The 16,259-nt window shown below is 33.9% G+C and overlaps 1 protein-coding gene across 2 annotated transcripts in view; it reads right to left on the bottom strand.

The window, feature by feature from the left end:
• Positions 1-8,167: 8,167 nt before the first annotated feature.
• LOC111687281 overlaps positions 8,168-16,259 on the bottom strand; it is a 28,638-nt gene continuing 20,546 nt past the window's right edge. The window contains exons 6-11 of one of the 2 annotated variants that reach the window (XM_046953978.1): positions 15,990-16,095; positions 15,842-15,922; positions 12,946-13,439; positions 12,580-12,876; positions 10,667-12,472; positions 8,168-10,588 (exon numbers count right to left, since the gene is read on the bottom strand). In XM_046953978.1, the coding sequence (XP_046809934.1) occupies positions 8,582-10,588; positions 10,667-12,472; positions 12,580-12,876; positions 12,946-13,439; positions 15,842-15,922; positions 15,990-16,095 (4,791 nt within the window). In that variant the 3' untranslated portion in view covers positions 8,168-8,581. Of the gene's footprint in view, positions 12,473-12,579; positions 12,877-12,945; positions 13,440-15,841; positions 15,923-15,989; positions 16,096-16,259 lie in introns of both variants that reach the window. The other variant, XM_046953977.1, reaches the window with a different exon arrangement.

Raw genomic sequence — 16,259 nt, forward strand, 5'->3', positions numbered from 1 at the left:
CTATCATCTATCTATCTATCTATCTATCTATCTATCTATCTATCTATCTATCTATCTATCTATCTATCTTTCTATCTATCTATCTATCTATCTATGTATGTATGTGTGTGCCTAGTACGTTGCACCTATGCTCAACTGGAACGGGACATTGGCAGAGAAAGTAGGATATTTCTTTAAAGTTAATTACATTCTTTGTTTTAAGTAGTATTAACTCTTTTTGGAATTGTATTTGGATCAACACGGAGATCGTAAGAGAATTAATAAACATTGAAATAAACATATTCTTAATTTAGAATATTAGAATTGACTCAGCTACAAACCCAATTCAAAGTTTAATCATTATAAGGGTCTTATTCAAAAACTTTTTTCAAAGGTTTATAAATAAATTTTTTTCACAAAATTTGTTCTATTAAATTATTCGTTTAGCCTCTTTTCGGCATAGTACTTCCCGTTTAATAGCTGTATTACTATAAAATATATTTATTTGCTATTTATAACTTTATTTAGATACTATTTATGTAATTTATTTACAAGAGAATAATTACAAAAATAACAAATACATGACAAATAACAACAATGAAAAAAATTTAAAAAAAAAGAAAACTCAATCCAAAAATGGGGTGACCATAAAGAGTATTTAAACAAAATGTTAATTTAATTGAGAACCTTAATGGGAACCGACGACTAGTCTGCAGACATTTTGGTTAAAAATGGTTAAACAACATTACTTTATGGAATATTAAAAAACTAGTGTTAGAGTTGTTTGCACATTTAAAGAATTTTTTTTTTTTTTTTTAAATCGCCCCCTCATTATAAAGTTAGTTTATTATTTTTAAACTAAAAACAGGGGTTGGCTTAAAGAGAAAATGTTTTTTATTAACTTATACTACTTGTTTTTTATGTATGTGTGTATGTATATGTGCTAAATTAGCTGTAGAGATTTGTTGGGATAAATGCTATCGTTTTCCAGTCTAGATCACTGATCTAGACTGGAAAGTTAAATGTAGCGCTTATAGGGGAAAATCAACCACATGTTGAAAGAATGTTTTAGTCATTGTTTTGTTAGAGAATTTAGTTTTTGTATCAGATTTTTTTTTTTCATTTAATGTGGATTTTGGATGATGCTGGTTTGCTGGTGATGTGATCGATGATCGTCTCTATATAAACGTCATTTATATATGTATATGTCAAAGTTGAAATGACGTCATATATTTCTTATTTAATTAAAGTTGTTTTATTAAGTACTAACAAACTGCAGAATTTGTTTATGATTCATTATTAAATTTATTGTTAAATTTTAACACTTGATTAATTAAAAAAATTTTTTGTTTATTTCATATTTTTATGAATTTTTTTTTGTTGATGGTTTTTGTTTTTAAATTTTTAATATTAGCAAAAGTCCAAAAAAAAAAAATGATTAATTAGACTGAAGAGTTTTTGTTTAAACTGTTAAAACACTGACTGTTGCACTTTTTTCTCATAACTGACAATTTAAAACATGTTTTATTGTAAATGCTGTTTTGCTGATTTTTTTTTTATATTTGAATTTTTAACTGCAAAACAAAACTTGTTTTTGCTCAAGTCGTGATTTAGTTTTGAGCTCATGTTTGAAAAACTCTATAAGCATTTTGTGAAAATGCACATTTTCTTATACTAATGTTAACACCATTATTTTTATAATTTAGTTTTTTCTTTATTTTTTTATAAAAATAATTAAAAATAATAATTTGTTAAACCAAACCCAGTTTTTATAGTTGAATTACCACATAGTTTAAAAAAACTTATTTGCTTAATTAAAACCACTAAATTGCATTTTTTTTAAATATTGCGCTCAATAAAAAAAATTATTCATTAAATTCAATTACAATGGCCACTTGTTTCTACTACACACTCTTGTATTATATACCTTTTCCTCTTCCTCTTAAGCGCGTTTTAATTTTTCATTTAAACACTTAAACTGTCAGTTTATTTTCTTAATTTTGTTGCCCGAGTTTTTTTCTTCTTTTTTTTGTTACGCCCGTCACAACAAACGATCTGCTTTACAACGACTCAGTAATCAAACTAAATGGTCAAACCAAACGAAGATCATTTGCTGCTACTCAATGTATGTATCCATTTCCCATTTTACCCCTCTTTGTGTTAGTGAATTTTTTATGGAATACAATCAGAGTTGGTAAGTTGGGAAGCTTTTTTTTCTTTGTTATGAAAGTACTTTTTTATGTTTTGTAAAAAATTGTACGGTTTATCAACTCTTAGGTTTCAAATTTATTCAAAGTTTAGCTTTAGTTAGTTTGAAAGGAGGAAGTATATACATCAAAACCGAAGAAATGCATCTAGGTCTCTATCGGGCCTGTTGTGCGCTTCTTAACCCGCGTCTCAGATGGGAATCGAACCCACCACCTGCGGTCTACCAGACTAGAACACTAACCACTAACCTACCGGAGGCCACAAAGTTTAGCTTTAATCTTAGATTTTAGTTGGTCTTCAATTAGAGAACTTTATCACGCCTGAATTCGGTTCTAATCATAGTTAAAGTTTAGCTTTCAACATAGATATTTATAACGTCATAGTTTGGCCCTTAATCGTATTCAAAGTTTTGATTTATATAATGAAAGTTAAACTATAATTGGAGAGGTTTATAATATCAAGGTTTAGCTTCAATTGTAAGACTTTTAATAGTTTAAGTTCAGCTCAAGTTGTAAGCCTAGGTTTGAATTCGATTGTAGATTAAATTTATATGAAATTATAGGTTAAATCAACAAGTTAATCGGAATATAGTTGCTAGGCGCAGGTTTTAATAGGGTTTTTATAACAACGAAAAAGATTAGAAGACTTTATAAAGTCCTAGTTATACAGTAATCGTAAGCCTAAGTTTGCCCAAAATCGTAGTCAGATATTATCTTATATTATCGCTCTTTATATAGTTCAAATATAGCGTAAATTAAAGAACTTTGTAAAGTCTCAAACTGGATTATAAAGTGAAAGAAGTTCGGAATATGAAGCCTTATTTGCGGTCAAAATTTAGCTTCTTTGCCCGCTCTATAAGTTGTCGCAGTTAAAGCTTCTTAAGCCTTACTTTAAACTCAATCATCGTCAATTGGGACTTTTTATAGTCGAAATTCAGCTTTAATCGTAGTAAAACTTGATCATCTTTATTCGGAGGTCTTTATAAGAACATAGTAGCATAAGATAGTGATTGAATTTGAACTTTAATTGTAGTATTCAAAGTTTTAGCTTCTAATATAAATTAGCATATACTTTTTAATCGGAGGACTTTGTAAATCGTAGTTGAAGTATAGCTGCTAAACATAGGTCTTTTTGTAACAATATAGTTGAAGTTGATAGTTAGCTTCTATCATGGACCTTTACATAGTCGTAGTTTAACCATAGTTTGACCTCAATCCTAGTTAAATTGTAGTGTAGTGTCAAAATTCAGCTTTAATCTTAAGACTTTGTAAATCCTCAGTTTAGCTTAAATCGTAGTCAACATTTTAGCTGTTAAGAAGCTTAATTCATTATTAAAACAAAGTTGTATAAGTTCGAAAGTCTTTATAAAGTAGTTTAGCCTTAAGCGCAGTCAAAATTTTGCTTTTATTAGTGGTAGACCAATTTCAATATAAAAAGACTAATTGGAGATCTTAGTTTGGACCTTAGCTTCTATTAAGGGTCTTTATTGAGGAAAAATTCAATATAGAAAGACTAATTGGAGATCTTAAATTGGCCCTTAGCTTCTCTTAAAGGTCTTTACATAGGTAAAATTTCAGTATAAATAAATTCAAATTGAAGGCCTTTAGCTTCTATTAAGGGGGTCGTCAAAAGTTAAAGTTCAAATTCAAGCCGATTTATTAACTTACTGAAATATTATTGATCGCTTAAATGTTCTATTTCGCTTACTGCACAAAATTTGAACCAAGAGTCTATTGTCTATAGAAATTAGTCCACAAGTTCGTAATGTTTTTCATCCAATGTAATGATATATCATTTGAAAGTTGTTCAACATCTAGGTATTGTTGTTCAATACATATTTAGTTGTATTTTTTCCGAAGTTGTCCAGTTTAGAAAATCCATATCTGTTGTTTGTTGGTCCCAACTACTTTCCATAAAGACACACCCCAACATACATATGTGGCTAGATCGCCTAGAGAGTTAGTTTGAAAGGGAATCCATGTTACATCCGAGGGAATACATATTAGCACCCATCGATGGATGCCTCAATTGGTAACGCGGACATGAAAACTAACCTCTTATCAATTATCAACCAAATGAAATATATATTGTCCTTCATCGATGCCTCAGGTGGTAATAGAACACACGTTCTCCGGTCTAACAGAAAAGAAATCTAACTTCTTACTTATCGAAGACCATGTTAGTGGATTTCATAGAAAAACAAAATATGTATGTGAACTAAACCAATATTTCGATTAATTATCAACTAAAAGAACCTACGACCTCCGGTCAAACAGACAAGAAAACAAACCTCTTACTTACCGGAGGTCAAGTTGGTGGATTTCATAGAAAACTGAAATATGTATATGAATATACTTTTGTGGATCTGAACGAATACTTCGATTAATTAACAACCAAATGACTACTATATATTTTTGTGGTACTTTTTTGTTTATTTTTTGGTACTAAATTAATTTCTCACTTTTTCATTCCTGATATATAGAAATACAATACATATAAGAGTTTTAATAACGACATTTAAGTGGGTTGTTTATACAAATATAAACAATTTTGTATTGATACTCACCACTCTACACAAGAAAGATCGTTCGTTGGAGCAATATCATTGATTATAGTGTTAGAGTGTGGGTATTGTTTGGAGAGCGGGTGTTTTTGTTTATTTTTGTGTGTGAGAGTGATATGTAGAAATATATTTTTAAAAAGTTTTCTATATACACACAAAAGTAGTACATCTGGTCACTTTAATATGTGTGTACTTATAATTTGTTTACAAATAAGTTCACTTTGTTTACATACCATAAATAGTGTAAATATCAATTTAATTTAAGTTTTGTTTTGATGGCAATTTAATTGGAACAAATATTAACAATATAATGAAATGTTATTTTGAAAATATGAAAATATGTGAAAAACATAAAAAGTTGAAGTAAATATGCATGAAAAAGGATCAAAACAGTTTTTTGAGCAATTTTTCTACGAAAAATATTACTATTTAGTTTCCAAATATTTAATATTACTTCCCACAATTACTTACCTTAAAAACTTGACAATATTTATTTAAAACTTTAACACTTAATTTTTGTTTAACTTTTATTTTTTTCCAAAATTTTCCTTAAAAAAAACTTTTTTAAAACTTAACCGATATGTTTTTGACTTAAAACTTTATGAATGAAACTGAATTGTTTTCATTTTGCTATTAAACTCTCATTTAAAGCTGTCAACTGGTCTCACCTTAAATGGTTAGAATGCCCACAACCAAATGATCTTAATAAGTGTATGTAACTGCTTTTCAACTGAACTAAAATTTAGTATTCTTTTTTATTTACTCCTACTCTTATATTTGTTTCACTGAATTTATTAAACATGTATTTTGCGGTGAAGCTGTTGTTGCTGCTGCTTGACTCTGGTTTATTTACAGCTGTTTGCTAAAATTCAATAGTGAATCAGACTCAAACGCAAGCGATAGTAAAATTATAAACGTGTGGAAAATAAAAAGCGTCATAATAAAACCACAATCAGACTTTTGCTATGGGTTGTGTTGATACATATTATAGAAACAAATAAATAACAAAACATATGAGATATGCATTTATATTCCCCATTATGCAGTTTCATATAGGAACCGTTATTTTTGATTAATAAATAATTAATGTTGTTACTCGACGTTTCAAATAGATAGAAATACTTAGACTAGACTGGACTATCTATTGTTTAGTCTATAGTCTAGTCTAGAATATAGTCAGGTCTATAGTCTGGAACATAACCTACTCTATAGTCTAAAACAAAGTCTAAAACATAGTCTAGTATATAGTCTAGTCTACAGTCTAGTCTATAGTCTAGTCTATAGTCTAGTCTATAGTCTAGTCTAGTCTATAGTCTAGTCTATAGTCTAGTCTATAGTCTAGTCTATAGTCTAGTCTATAGTCTAGTCTATAGTCTAGTCTATAGTCTAGTCTATAGTCTAGTCTATAGTCTAGTCTATAGTCTAGTCTATAGTCTAGTCTATAGTCTAGTCTATAGTCTAGTCTATAGTCTAGCATATAGTCTAGTCTATGGTCTAGTCTACAGTCTAGTCTATAGTCAGGTCTATATTCTAGTCCATAGTCTAGTCTATAGTCTAATCTATAGTCTAGTCTATAGTCTGGTCTATAGTAGAGTCTTTAGTCTAGTATATAGTCTAGTCGATAGTCTAGTCTATAGTCTATACTTTATTATATAGTCTAAAATCCAGTCTGCAATCTGGTCGATAGTCTTGCTTATAGTCTGGTGATCACATTTTTAAAATTTTATTTGTGAATTTGTACTAAAATTACATTTATTTATGTTTTAATGGTGTTTGTCTAGACCTAGGAAAATGAAACGGTTAAAATGTCGCCTTTCATTTTGTGCAAAGACACAAACCTCTAAGCTTTATTGACAAATTTGTAGACATTTTAATGCAGTTTATTCGCTCCATATTTTCAAGGCGAATTGTAGAATAGTCAAGACGGAAACCATTTAGATAAATAAAACGTTAAATTCAAACAAGATTTAGTAGTTAATGCATTTAACAGTTAATAAAACAAATTTATTAAATTTTTAAGCAAAATTATAATTGTCAAATATATTTTAATATTTTTTTCACATAAAAAAGTTTATTTTAAAATAACTCAAAATATTATTTTTTTTTACTATATTTTACTTATTCCTTCTAACTAAAAGCTATTTTATGTAATTTAACTACTTAAAACAATTAAAATAAAAACTTATTCATAATTATTGTTCGTTTTACAACAAATTGATTTCTTTTGTAAAATCTTGTAGCTTCTTAATAAAATATACGGCTATTTGGAATACATAGCTGTCCCATAAATATGACTAAAAAGTAATAATTCTTTATGTTAAGGTAATGTTTTTAAAACTAGTACGTATTAAAGTTATAATTAATGTAATTTAAGTTTTATTTTATTATTAATTGAAAATTACAAATTTAACTATATTTAAATAAATATTGCATTTTTATTAAAAACTAACAGATTGCACATTTCCGGCCTAAAGACAACGGAAAAATATCACATTTTTCACTTAAAACTTACTTATAACTAACTAACTGCGTTTAACTATAACTTAGTTAATAATTATTGTATAATTTATTGCATATTTAAATTGTTATTTTATAAAAAAAAAATTGCACAAATATTTATTGCACTTTGTAACAAAAATTTTACTTAAATTCTAAGCTTTTATTAAAGGTTTATGGAACAAATTTTGTATTACCCAGACAATATTTTCAGAACTGTTAGTCTAGTACCTATTCCTTAGACTAGTATATAGTCTAGCCTGTAGTAAGAATGGTATAATATCTAGTCTAGTTCAATATCTAGTTTAGTCTATAGTCTAGTCTATAGCCTAGTCTATAGTCTAGTCTATAGCCTAGTCCATAGTCTAGTCTACTCTATAGGCTAGTTTTTAGACCAGCCTATAGCCTAGTATATACGCTAGTTTATAGACTGAACTAGAGACTAGACTATAGGTCTAGTCTATAGTCTACTCTATTCCAGTCTTTAGTCTACTCTATAGCCTATAGTATAGTCTATAGTCTAGTCTATAGTCAAGTCAATAGTCTAGCCTATAGTCTAGTCTATACTCTAGTCTATAATCTAGTCTATAGTTTAGTCCACAGTCTAGTCAATAGTGTAGTCTATAGTCTAGTCTATAGTCAAGTCAAGAGTCTAGGCTATAGTCTAGTCTATAGTCTAGTTTATAGTCTTGTCTATAGTCTAGTTCATAGTGTAGTCTGTAGTCTAGTCTATAGTGTAGTCTATAGTCTAGTATATAGTGTAGTCTATAGTCTAGTTTATAGTCTAGTCCGTAGTGTAGATTGTAGTCTAGTCTATAGTCTAGTTTATAGTCTAGTCCGTAGTGTAGATTGTAGTCTGGTCTATTGTCTAGTCTATATTCTGGTCTAAAGTCTAGTCAATAGTGTAGTCTAAAGTCTAGTCTATAGTATAGCCTATAGTCTAGTCTATAGTCTATTCTATAGTCTAGTCTATAGTCTAGTCTATAGTCTAGTCTATAGTCTAGTCTATAGTCTAGTCTATAGTCTAGTCTATAGTCTAGTATGTAATCATGGTGTTTACGCCCGGTTATAGCGTCTCGAATCGTTTGTACAAATTTTGAGTCCAAATTAGGTATCAATGAATCTCAATCCTTTAGCATATAATGATTCCTTTTATAAATTGTTGTTGGTCTGTGCTATAATCATTAAACCCCTTTTGAAATACATATATATTTAGGTAAAGCTTTAAAAGTACTCCTATTACTAACCTATTCTTCTTACATAATAACATTTACATAATCGCCCTATAATAGGACTTATAACTTCTAAGTAAACCTATCGTATTTAATCCTAATCCTATCTTTCTAAAGATTTTCTAATATTTTTATACAAAACCGAATGTGTCTCAACACTTTCAGCTCCCGACTCCCACATATCATCGACATTAGTCTCGCCATCCGTTTCGGATGAGCCATAACTTGTGGTAATAGGTTCCTCTTCGTCCTCATCTGAGGTAAATGTTGTCGAAGATGATGACTGGGTTGGTGATCTTCTTTGGGTATTGGATCTGGTTAAAGTCTTATCCGAATCATTATCACTCTCATCCTCTATGACCTCTATGGAATTTTCAGCTAAAGGAACCTGTTGTTTTTGTAGCTGCTGTTGTTGTTCATTAATATGTTCAAAATCTTCGAAACGATTGGTATCGAGTATAGTGCCACGTCTCGCAGAGGCATCCTGACCCTTATGTCTATCCGTTAGAGTGCTATCACCATCTGAATTATCTTCAATAGTGCTGACACGTATAATGTGATCACGTTCGGACATCATTTTGAAATTATAACGATCGTAAAAGGTTCTCTTGTGAGCCTCACCCGAATCAGCACTCATATAGCCGCTGTCCATTTCCTGTAAGCGCGGACCAAATCGTTGTTCATAATAGTTTTGTGAGGCAGGTGCTGAGTATGAGCTTTTGGGTGTTGATACCTTAGGATGATCTTCGATTAGCGAGGAAATACCCTCATCTCTTTCGAGTACTTCTAAAATGGAACCAGCTTTTTTATCAAATGGCGGTGCTGGACTTTGAGTGGGACTAAATTTCGACGCTGCCATACTAACAAACTTTTTCCATGCATTTTTTATATCCTTAGCTTTTTTTGGGCGATCTTTAAGGCCCATGGCAATTTGCATACCATGAGTTAATTGCACAGGTTCTATTTCACATCTATAAACAGTTTGTACATTATTGGCAGGAGGATTGGGTGTGGCAGGATTGCTATTACTGTTGCCATTGTTGTTATTATTACTATTGCTGTTATTATTATTGGCATTATTGCGTTGTGGATAGGCTATACCCACCGGCACCCCTGCATTACGATACATTTCTTTAGTACGATCCGATAGACGACTACTAGATCTATTCGATCTAGAACTTAACGATACTACATCTATTTTATTGGGATCCATTTCCGCACTATGTTTTAAATTATTATTATTTTCTATTTGCAATTCCAATTGCTGAGCTGTGTTATTAAGTCCCTCTTGCGCTGGATCCTCACTACGATCTTGGGATTTTCTACGATTTAAATATTTATTCAAACTATAATCATTTCTCAGACCATTGATATGGGTATTAAATATGGCACCAAAATCGTCTTCCCTTAACTTTTTAGCCGTTTGTTGAGCTTCAGTCTTGTCGGATTTATTGGAATCTTTAGCGGAGTTGACATTGTCATGTTTAGGTTTTTCCAAAGTTTTTTCCGTTTTATGGAGTTTGTTGGCAGGAGTCTTCTTATCCATAGTTCCGCCAAATTCTGAGTTAGTCATAGTGCCGGATATGCCAGTGACTTCGGTAGACTCACTATGATTACTCATGGACTCTTCCTCCGTATGGGAATGTGTTCGGTATTGATGTTGTGTATTAGATGAGGCCCGACTGGTGCGACTATTTAGGGTAGTAGAGGCCGAAGTGGGTGGTGGTGGTGGCGGGGGTGTTTGTGGTGATTGCGATAAACTGCGTTTTATACGCGAAGGAGGTGTGGCGCTGAGACTGCGTAATTGTCTAGGCGATTGTAAGTATTTGGCAGCTGTAGTATTATTGTCCTCTTTAACAGGTTTCTGATGAACTCTTGGCTCCACATACTCGGTGGGTCTCTTGTCCGCCTGCACATTGACTCTGCTCGCTTTAGGAGTTGTTATCTTAATGGTACACTTGTTGGAAGACTCATTGGAGATTTCCACCATAGCCGGCGGTGTAGGCGGTTGACTGGGTCGTTGTCGCCGTGAGTGTTTAGCTTCTAGTGTCAAAATACGTCCCTTGTCGCTGAGATCTTCTATTTGTTCCTGCAAAAACATACTTGTGGCCTGTCCGCCACATTTACAGCTACAGTCACTATTTTGTCTTACCAACAAAGACTGGTATATATCTCTTAAATTACTGACCTTCGAGTTGGTGTCTTCTTCGAATTCTTCATTGCCACAAGGTCTTCTCAACTCCACTTGACTTTCGTAGGCGGAATCTCTACTAATCTGCCTTCTACAGGCTGTACTGCTAGGCGTATCATTGGGTTTTAATCTAAACGAGTTTTGTGATTCCACCTTTGCTGGTCTTTTCGACATATCTGGCAAGGATTGTGGTGGAGTACTTAGATTATCGTTTGCTGTTTTCATTTCTACATTTGACCAAGCGTTGACATCACAAAAACTCTGTTTTTTGGGTTTACGATCCAAGGTATCGGGCTCGTACTGATCACTGTCCGTAGAACGTTCGAGATCGGAAGGTGGTTCATGTTCCACTTCTATGGTCATGCTACCACGAAAGGGAGTATCATATTTTATGCGTGCCGCCATATCCTTCTTCATGGCCGATGATTCCAATGTACGTATAAGATTTTTCTTTTGAGATCCTAAGGACTTGGTATTAAAGCCATCACCTTGATATACAGTATGGCTAATTTCCAACTCCTCTTCCAAAGGGAGTGCAGTACTTAAACTAGGACTTAGCTGAGAGCTGACATCTGAGGAAGGTGAAGAAGAGGATTGGGAACTTTTGCGTTTTGTAGCCTCCAAACGTTCTAAACTGTCGGTCTCATAATCTACTATTAGATACTGAGGAGACTTTCTTCTATAAATGGGAGAATCAGGTTGATATTGTTTCAAAGATTTACGACTTAGCGAGCTATAATCGGGAGTGGGTACCGAGGGACCACTACTTTGGGTATTATTATATATATCCTTTATCTTCTTCTCCATGGTGGAATCATAATCTGGAGTGGGAATATCCAAATTAAAACTACCATTCGATCTTAGGGTGGCCGTGTACTCTTGATGCATTCTTTCCAAGGTATTCGAGTCTAAATGATCGTTCATTTGATCCATGCTGCGCAACATGTTGTAATGTTGTCTCTCGGTGGATGACAATGATGTGGGTGTCGAAGCGGCCGCATACTGATCGAGTACATCGAGTCGTTTGCGTGAGTTCTTCGAACGCTGAGAGGAGCTTCGACTTCTTTGGGAAGCTGCTGGTGAATCGTGCAGCATAAATTTTGGATTATTATAAATTTCTCCACCCGTCTCGGCAAAACCATACATGTGAGCGGAGGCAGTTAGTGCTGAATAAGCATCGATTTTATGTTGCATTACTGGTATATTTAGAGAGTATCGGGATTTTTGATAAATAGTAGAAGAGTTCCTATTATCTGTTACAGTATTATATTGAGATTCTTCTTCTATAAGATTGTGATTAATAATTTGGTTTCTCAGTTGATTAGAAGCCATACCAGGCTTATGAATGGGAGGTGGTGGTGGTTTTTGCTTAGGTGGTGTTATACGTTTGCCCGCTGGGGTCATATTACTATTGGGAGATTTCAAACCGTCTGGTGTTTTACTAGAACCACTACTGCTGGGAGATTGTCGTTCTTTATCATTTGCATTAGCGTCTCTAGAACCTTGCTCCGTTGATCGGTTATCTTCCGTGGACTGTACGGTTTCCAGCCATTTCTCTATGCTATTGCGTTTGTCACCACAATTCTTAACATGACCACTGCAACGATTTGTCACACAACCCTGGCACTCGGAGGGAGTATGTAATTGTGAACCATAAACAGAGGGTGTATTACTGCGCGGTGTACCCTCTTCGGGTATAAGAGTCAAAGAGGGTTGATATCTTTTTGTGGCCATTTTATACTTTGCTATGGCTATAACTTCACGAATTTTCTGTAAAAACTCCAAAGCTGCTGGGGGTGGTTGCTGTAATTAACGAAAAACAATTTCAGATATTGTACAGTTACTAAAGAATATGGATTAAGCGGCGCTTAAGTTAGATGCTTGCTATGAGTGATTTCTTAAGCACTTACCGCCAATAGGTGAGGTTCAAAGTAGGCAGGATTGAAATACAATTTCTTACGTATATTGCCATTAACCATGGCTCTTAAATTTTCTAGCTTCTCCTCCGTCATCATTTCTTCTATAATTGCCACATTCTCTGGCGGCAAACAGTCATTCTCTTGACTATTGGCATTAGAATCTAAGCCATCATCTTCTTTGCTACCCTGACTCTGGGCACCATTATTGGAAGAATGGTGGGAGCCCTTGGGTGAACCATTATTCATCATCATACCCATTTGTGGATGAACCAAGGCATTTGTTTGCATCTGTTTTTATAATAAGAAACGAAATAGTTTAACTTTAAAATTTGATTAACTTTAACTTTAAAAACCTACCTGTTTAATTTTATCATGATAATTACCACCACCATCCATTTCACATTCCGAATTTGAATTCGATATATCGCTTGTGAAACCAGAATGATGATCATTCAATTGGGGAAAATGTTGCAGCAATGGATTATTCTTAACTATGCCCATTTCCTCTTTCATACTACTCAACGAAGCACGAGATCTAGGTTCATTTGAAGTGGTTAACGAACCAGCTGAATATAAACTACCACTACGTGTAAAGGGTGCTCCAAAGGTAACTTGATCATTTTTCGGATAATTTATTTCATTATTCAAATCATCCAGTGAGTTGCGACTGCGACTTTGATCACGATTTTTACGTTTTTTCATATGCAGATAGAGAAAAACCGACGAAACATAGATGAGTCCTAGTAGAAGACTGCAAACACCAATCACTATATATTCCTTGGTGCTCATGCCATCCGACGTAGAGGCGAGAGTGGTAGTGGCTTCAGCTTGAAAGAGAACTTCAGAAACATCTATGAAATTAAAAGGATTTAAGGAAAAAGAAAATTATGTTAAAGCATGTGATGGATTGTGATGTGAGAGAAATGTTTGGAGAAATACTGTGAATATCGAAGAAATATTTATAAAAGATTGATATGTTTAAGTGATTTGATGAAGCGACAGATTCTGGCAGTTATTCTTAGCAGAAAAGCTTGAAGGAGCACAAAGTGATATCCTTTGAATTGACTCTAACAGTATCGGATCTAGAACTATAAAGTCGAATAGCTGAACTAAATGACAGATGAACTCTGATGCTGGAAGGACGTACACAATCTTAAAAGCAGGGGTGACTATTTGGTATTTTGTATCATGAAAATATTAAGACGAATAGACGGATGAAAGGAAGAATGAACGCAATCGACCCAGGGGAGAGAGAGTCTGAAAAAGGTCATCTTTTCCACATCACGACAATAAGCAGACATCTGGACAAAATACAATATATAAATATCAGATGTCAAAGTAGTCAGAGTAGACACACAAAAGGATGGACGGAGACTGTAAGGTAGATATCTCACAAGAGAGAGAGAGAGAAACACAAACACTCGCGAGCAGACAGACATTTTGACTTTGAAAAAATATCAGATGAGGAAAGACATCGGAGAACCATTTGAATCTTACATACATAATGACTAATAGATGGACGGAGACAGTTAGACAGACATATTTAAATCGAGTCAGGAGTGAGAGAGGCCCATACACGAGAACAGACAGACACCTGGACTCCGAACAAATCTTAGAACTGGAAAGACAGACGGATGCAAACAGTCTTCATCTTCATCGGAGAACATTTTTTACATCTTACAAGCATAATGACTAAAAGAGGGACGGAGGCATGCAGACGGCTCAGGATTGAGAGAGACAAAGACACGAACACAGACCTGGACTCTGAGTTAATCTATGAAAAGGAAATACATGCAGATGCACATAGATAGACATGGACAGACATCTTTAAATCGACGCAGGAGTGAGAGTGACAGATACACGAAATTATTTAAATCACAACAACAGGTCTCGCAAATAATTCTCAGATAAGAAAAGATAGACAGACAGACGTACACATTTATATATACAGTCAGACAGACATCAGAGAGAGAGAGACAGATATACGATAACAGAAAACATTAGGACTCAAAATAAATCTCAAATAATGAAAGACTAACGGACGCATAGAGTCTTACAAATATAGGAGGATCATTACTTTTGTGTCTTATAACATTATGATCAATATATAGGCACAAGTTCGGACATCTTTAAATTGACCTAAGTGAGCAATATAGGGAGAGAGACGTAACCACATTAGAGACGTAATGAACACCATTAAACAGACAGACATGACTGTCGAGAGTTTTAACGCACCTGCCTTGACGGCCTTATCTTTTCATACACTGGGTAGTCTTGAGAACGGTCTACCATCGCCCCTTTGATCTTCAATGAAGAACTCAATTGCCAATTTTTGTACATTGGCTCTTATCGGTTCATGCACAAGTACTTTGCTGGAGTACTCGAGCTATCTAATCTCTGACCACTGGATGGTCTCTGTTGATTCTGCAACAGTACCTAGAGACGTAACCGGTGGACCGAAGTACGATCTATCAATAAGCCGTAGACATTGTTCTTACTCACAGGGACACACTGTGGTAATTCTGATATGAACAGAGTATACTCTGAAAATATCTGGACAAGGAAGGAAAATTTAATGTACCAAATGTATATGAGACCTTTCATCCATCAATATTCAACCCAGCACACATCTCATTTTCATAGGTAGACGGGTGGATGAGGCCAGCCGTACCCCACATTCATCCCGTACCATATACAATTAATACCAACTCATTTCCAACGCTTAGTCCCACATCCACTCCTCTGTGGGATATCTGTTGTTTTTGGCAACATCACCGAACTTATCCTGAAATACTGACTTCATCATGCAGCAGTTTCTTAACCGCCACTTACTCTACCCGCGAATTTGGATTAAAAACACAGCCACTACGTGGATCCCGAAGGAACCTCAACCAACTGACCAGCCTGGACATAGTCCTGCGGGCAACTGGACACCCGTAGTAGTGCTCTAGTCTGACCTCTGTCAATCTATGCAAGGATTAAGCCAAGGAGTAGACTGTAACCAATTTTCAGTCCCGGCCAGACTGAAGATATTGGCCACCTTTTTATACCACGGGATTGCAATAACACCAAGGCGAAGGTCTCGCCAAGGTAATATGCCCCCGGGGGGATAAACAGACAGACAACTGGACTTGAAATAATTATTTAAATTTAAGGTTTCTAGAAGAGTACTTTTCTTGGGTCTTCATCCAATGCACAGTAGAATTTAAGCTAAATGGCTGTAGGCTATAAATAATTGAACAATTCCACTTACTATTAGCATATTTAACTGGACTACCGTTGACACGAAAAGCCACACAAGGTGAGAAAACATTTTTGGGCGGCATTAAATGATCTGAAATTAAAAGAAAAATAAAATCTAATCAAAACGACATTCAACACACAAATAAAAAACAATTTACCATTTGAAGCAGTGGCATTTAGTGACAGTGTCATATCACGACACACTAAATGAACAACAATAAGACGACCTTGCATTTTATGGCGCAGATCGGCTTCGCCCAACCACTGGAAAAAATAGGTATAAACAAAAACATATTAAGACATACATATAAAGCACTGAACTTAAAGAAAAAAAATAATAAACAAAGAAACACACACACATACATACATACATATAAGTTAAACAAAAGTTAGTTTATTAGTAACAGTTTGGCATTAAGAAAAAGTGA

The sequence above is a fragment of the Lucilia cuprina genome, chromosome 6, assembly GCF_022045245.1.
Source record: "Lucilia cuprina isolate Lc7/37 chromosome 6, ASM2204524v1, whole genome shotgun sequence".
In the NCBI taxonomy this organism is placed as follows: domain Eukaryota; kingdom Metazoa; phylum Arthropoda; class Insecta; order Diptera; family Calliphoridae; genus Lucilia; species Lucilia cuprina.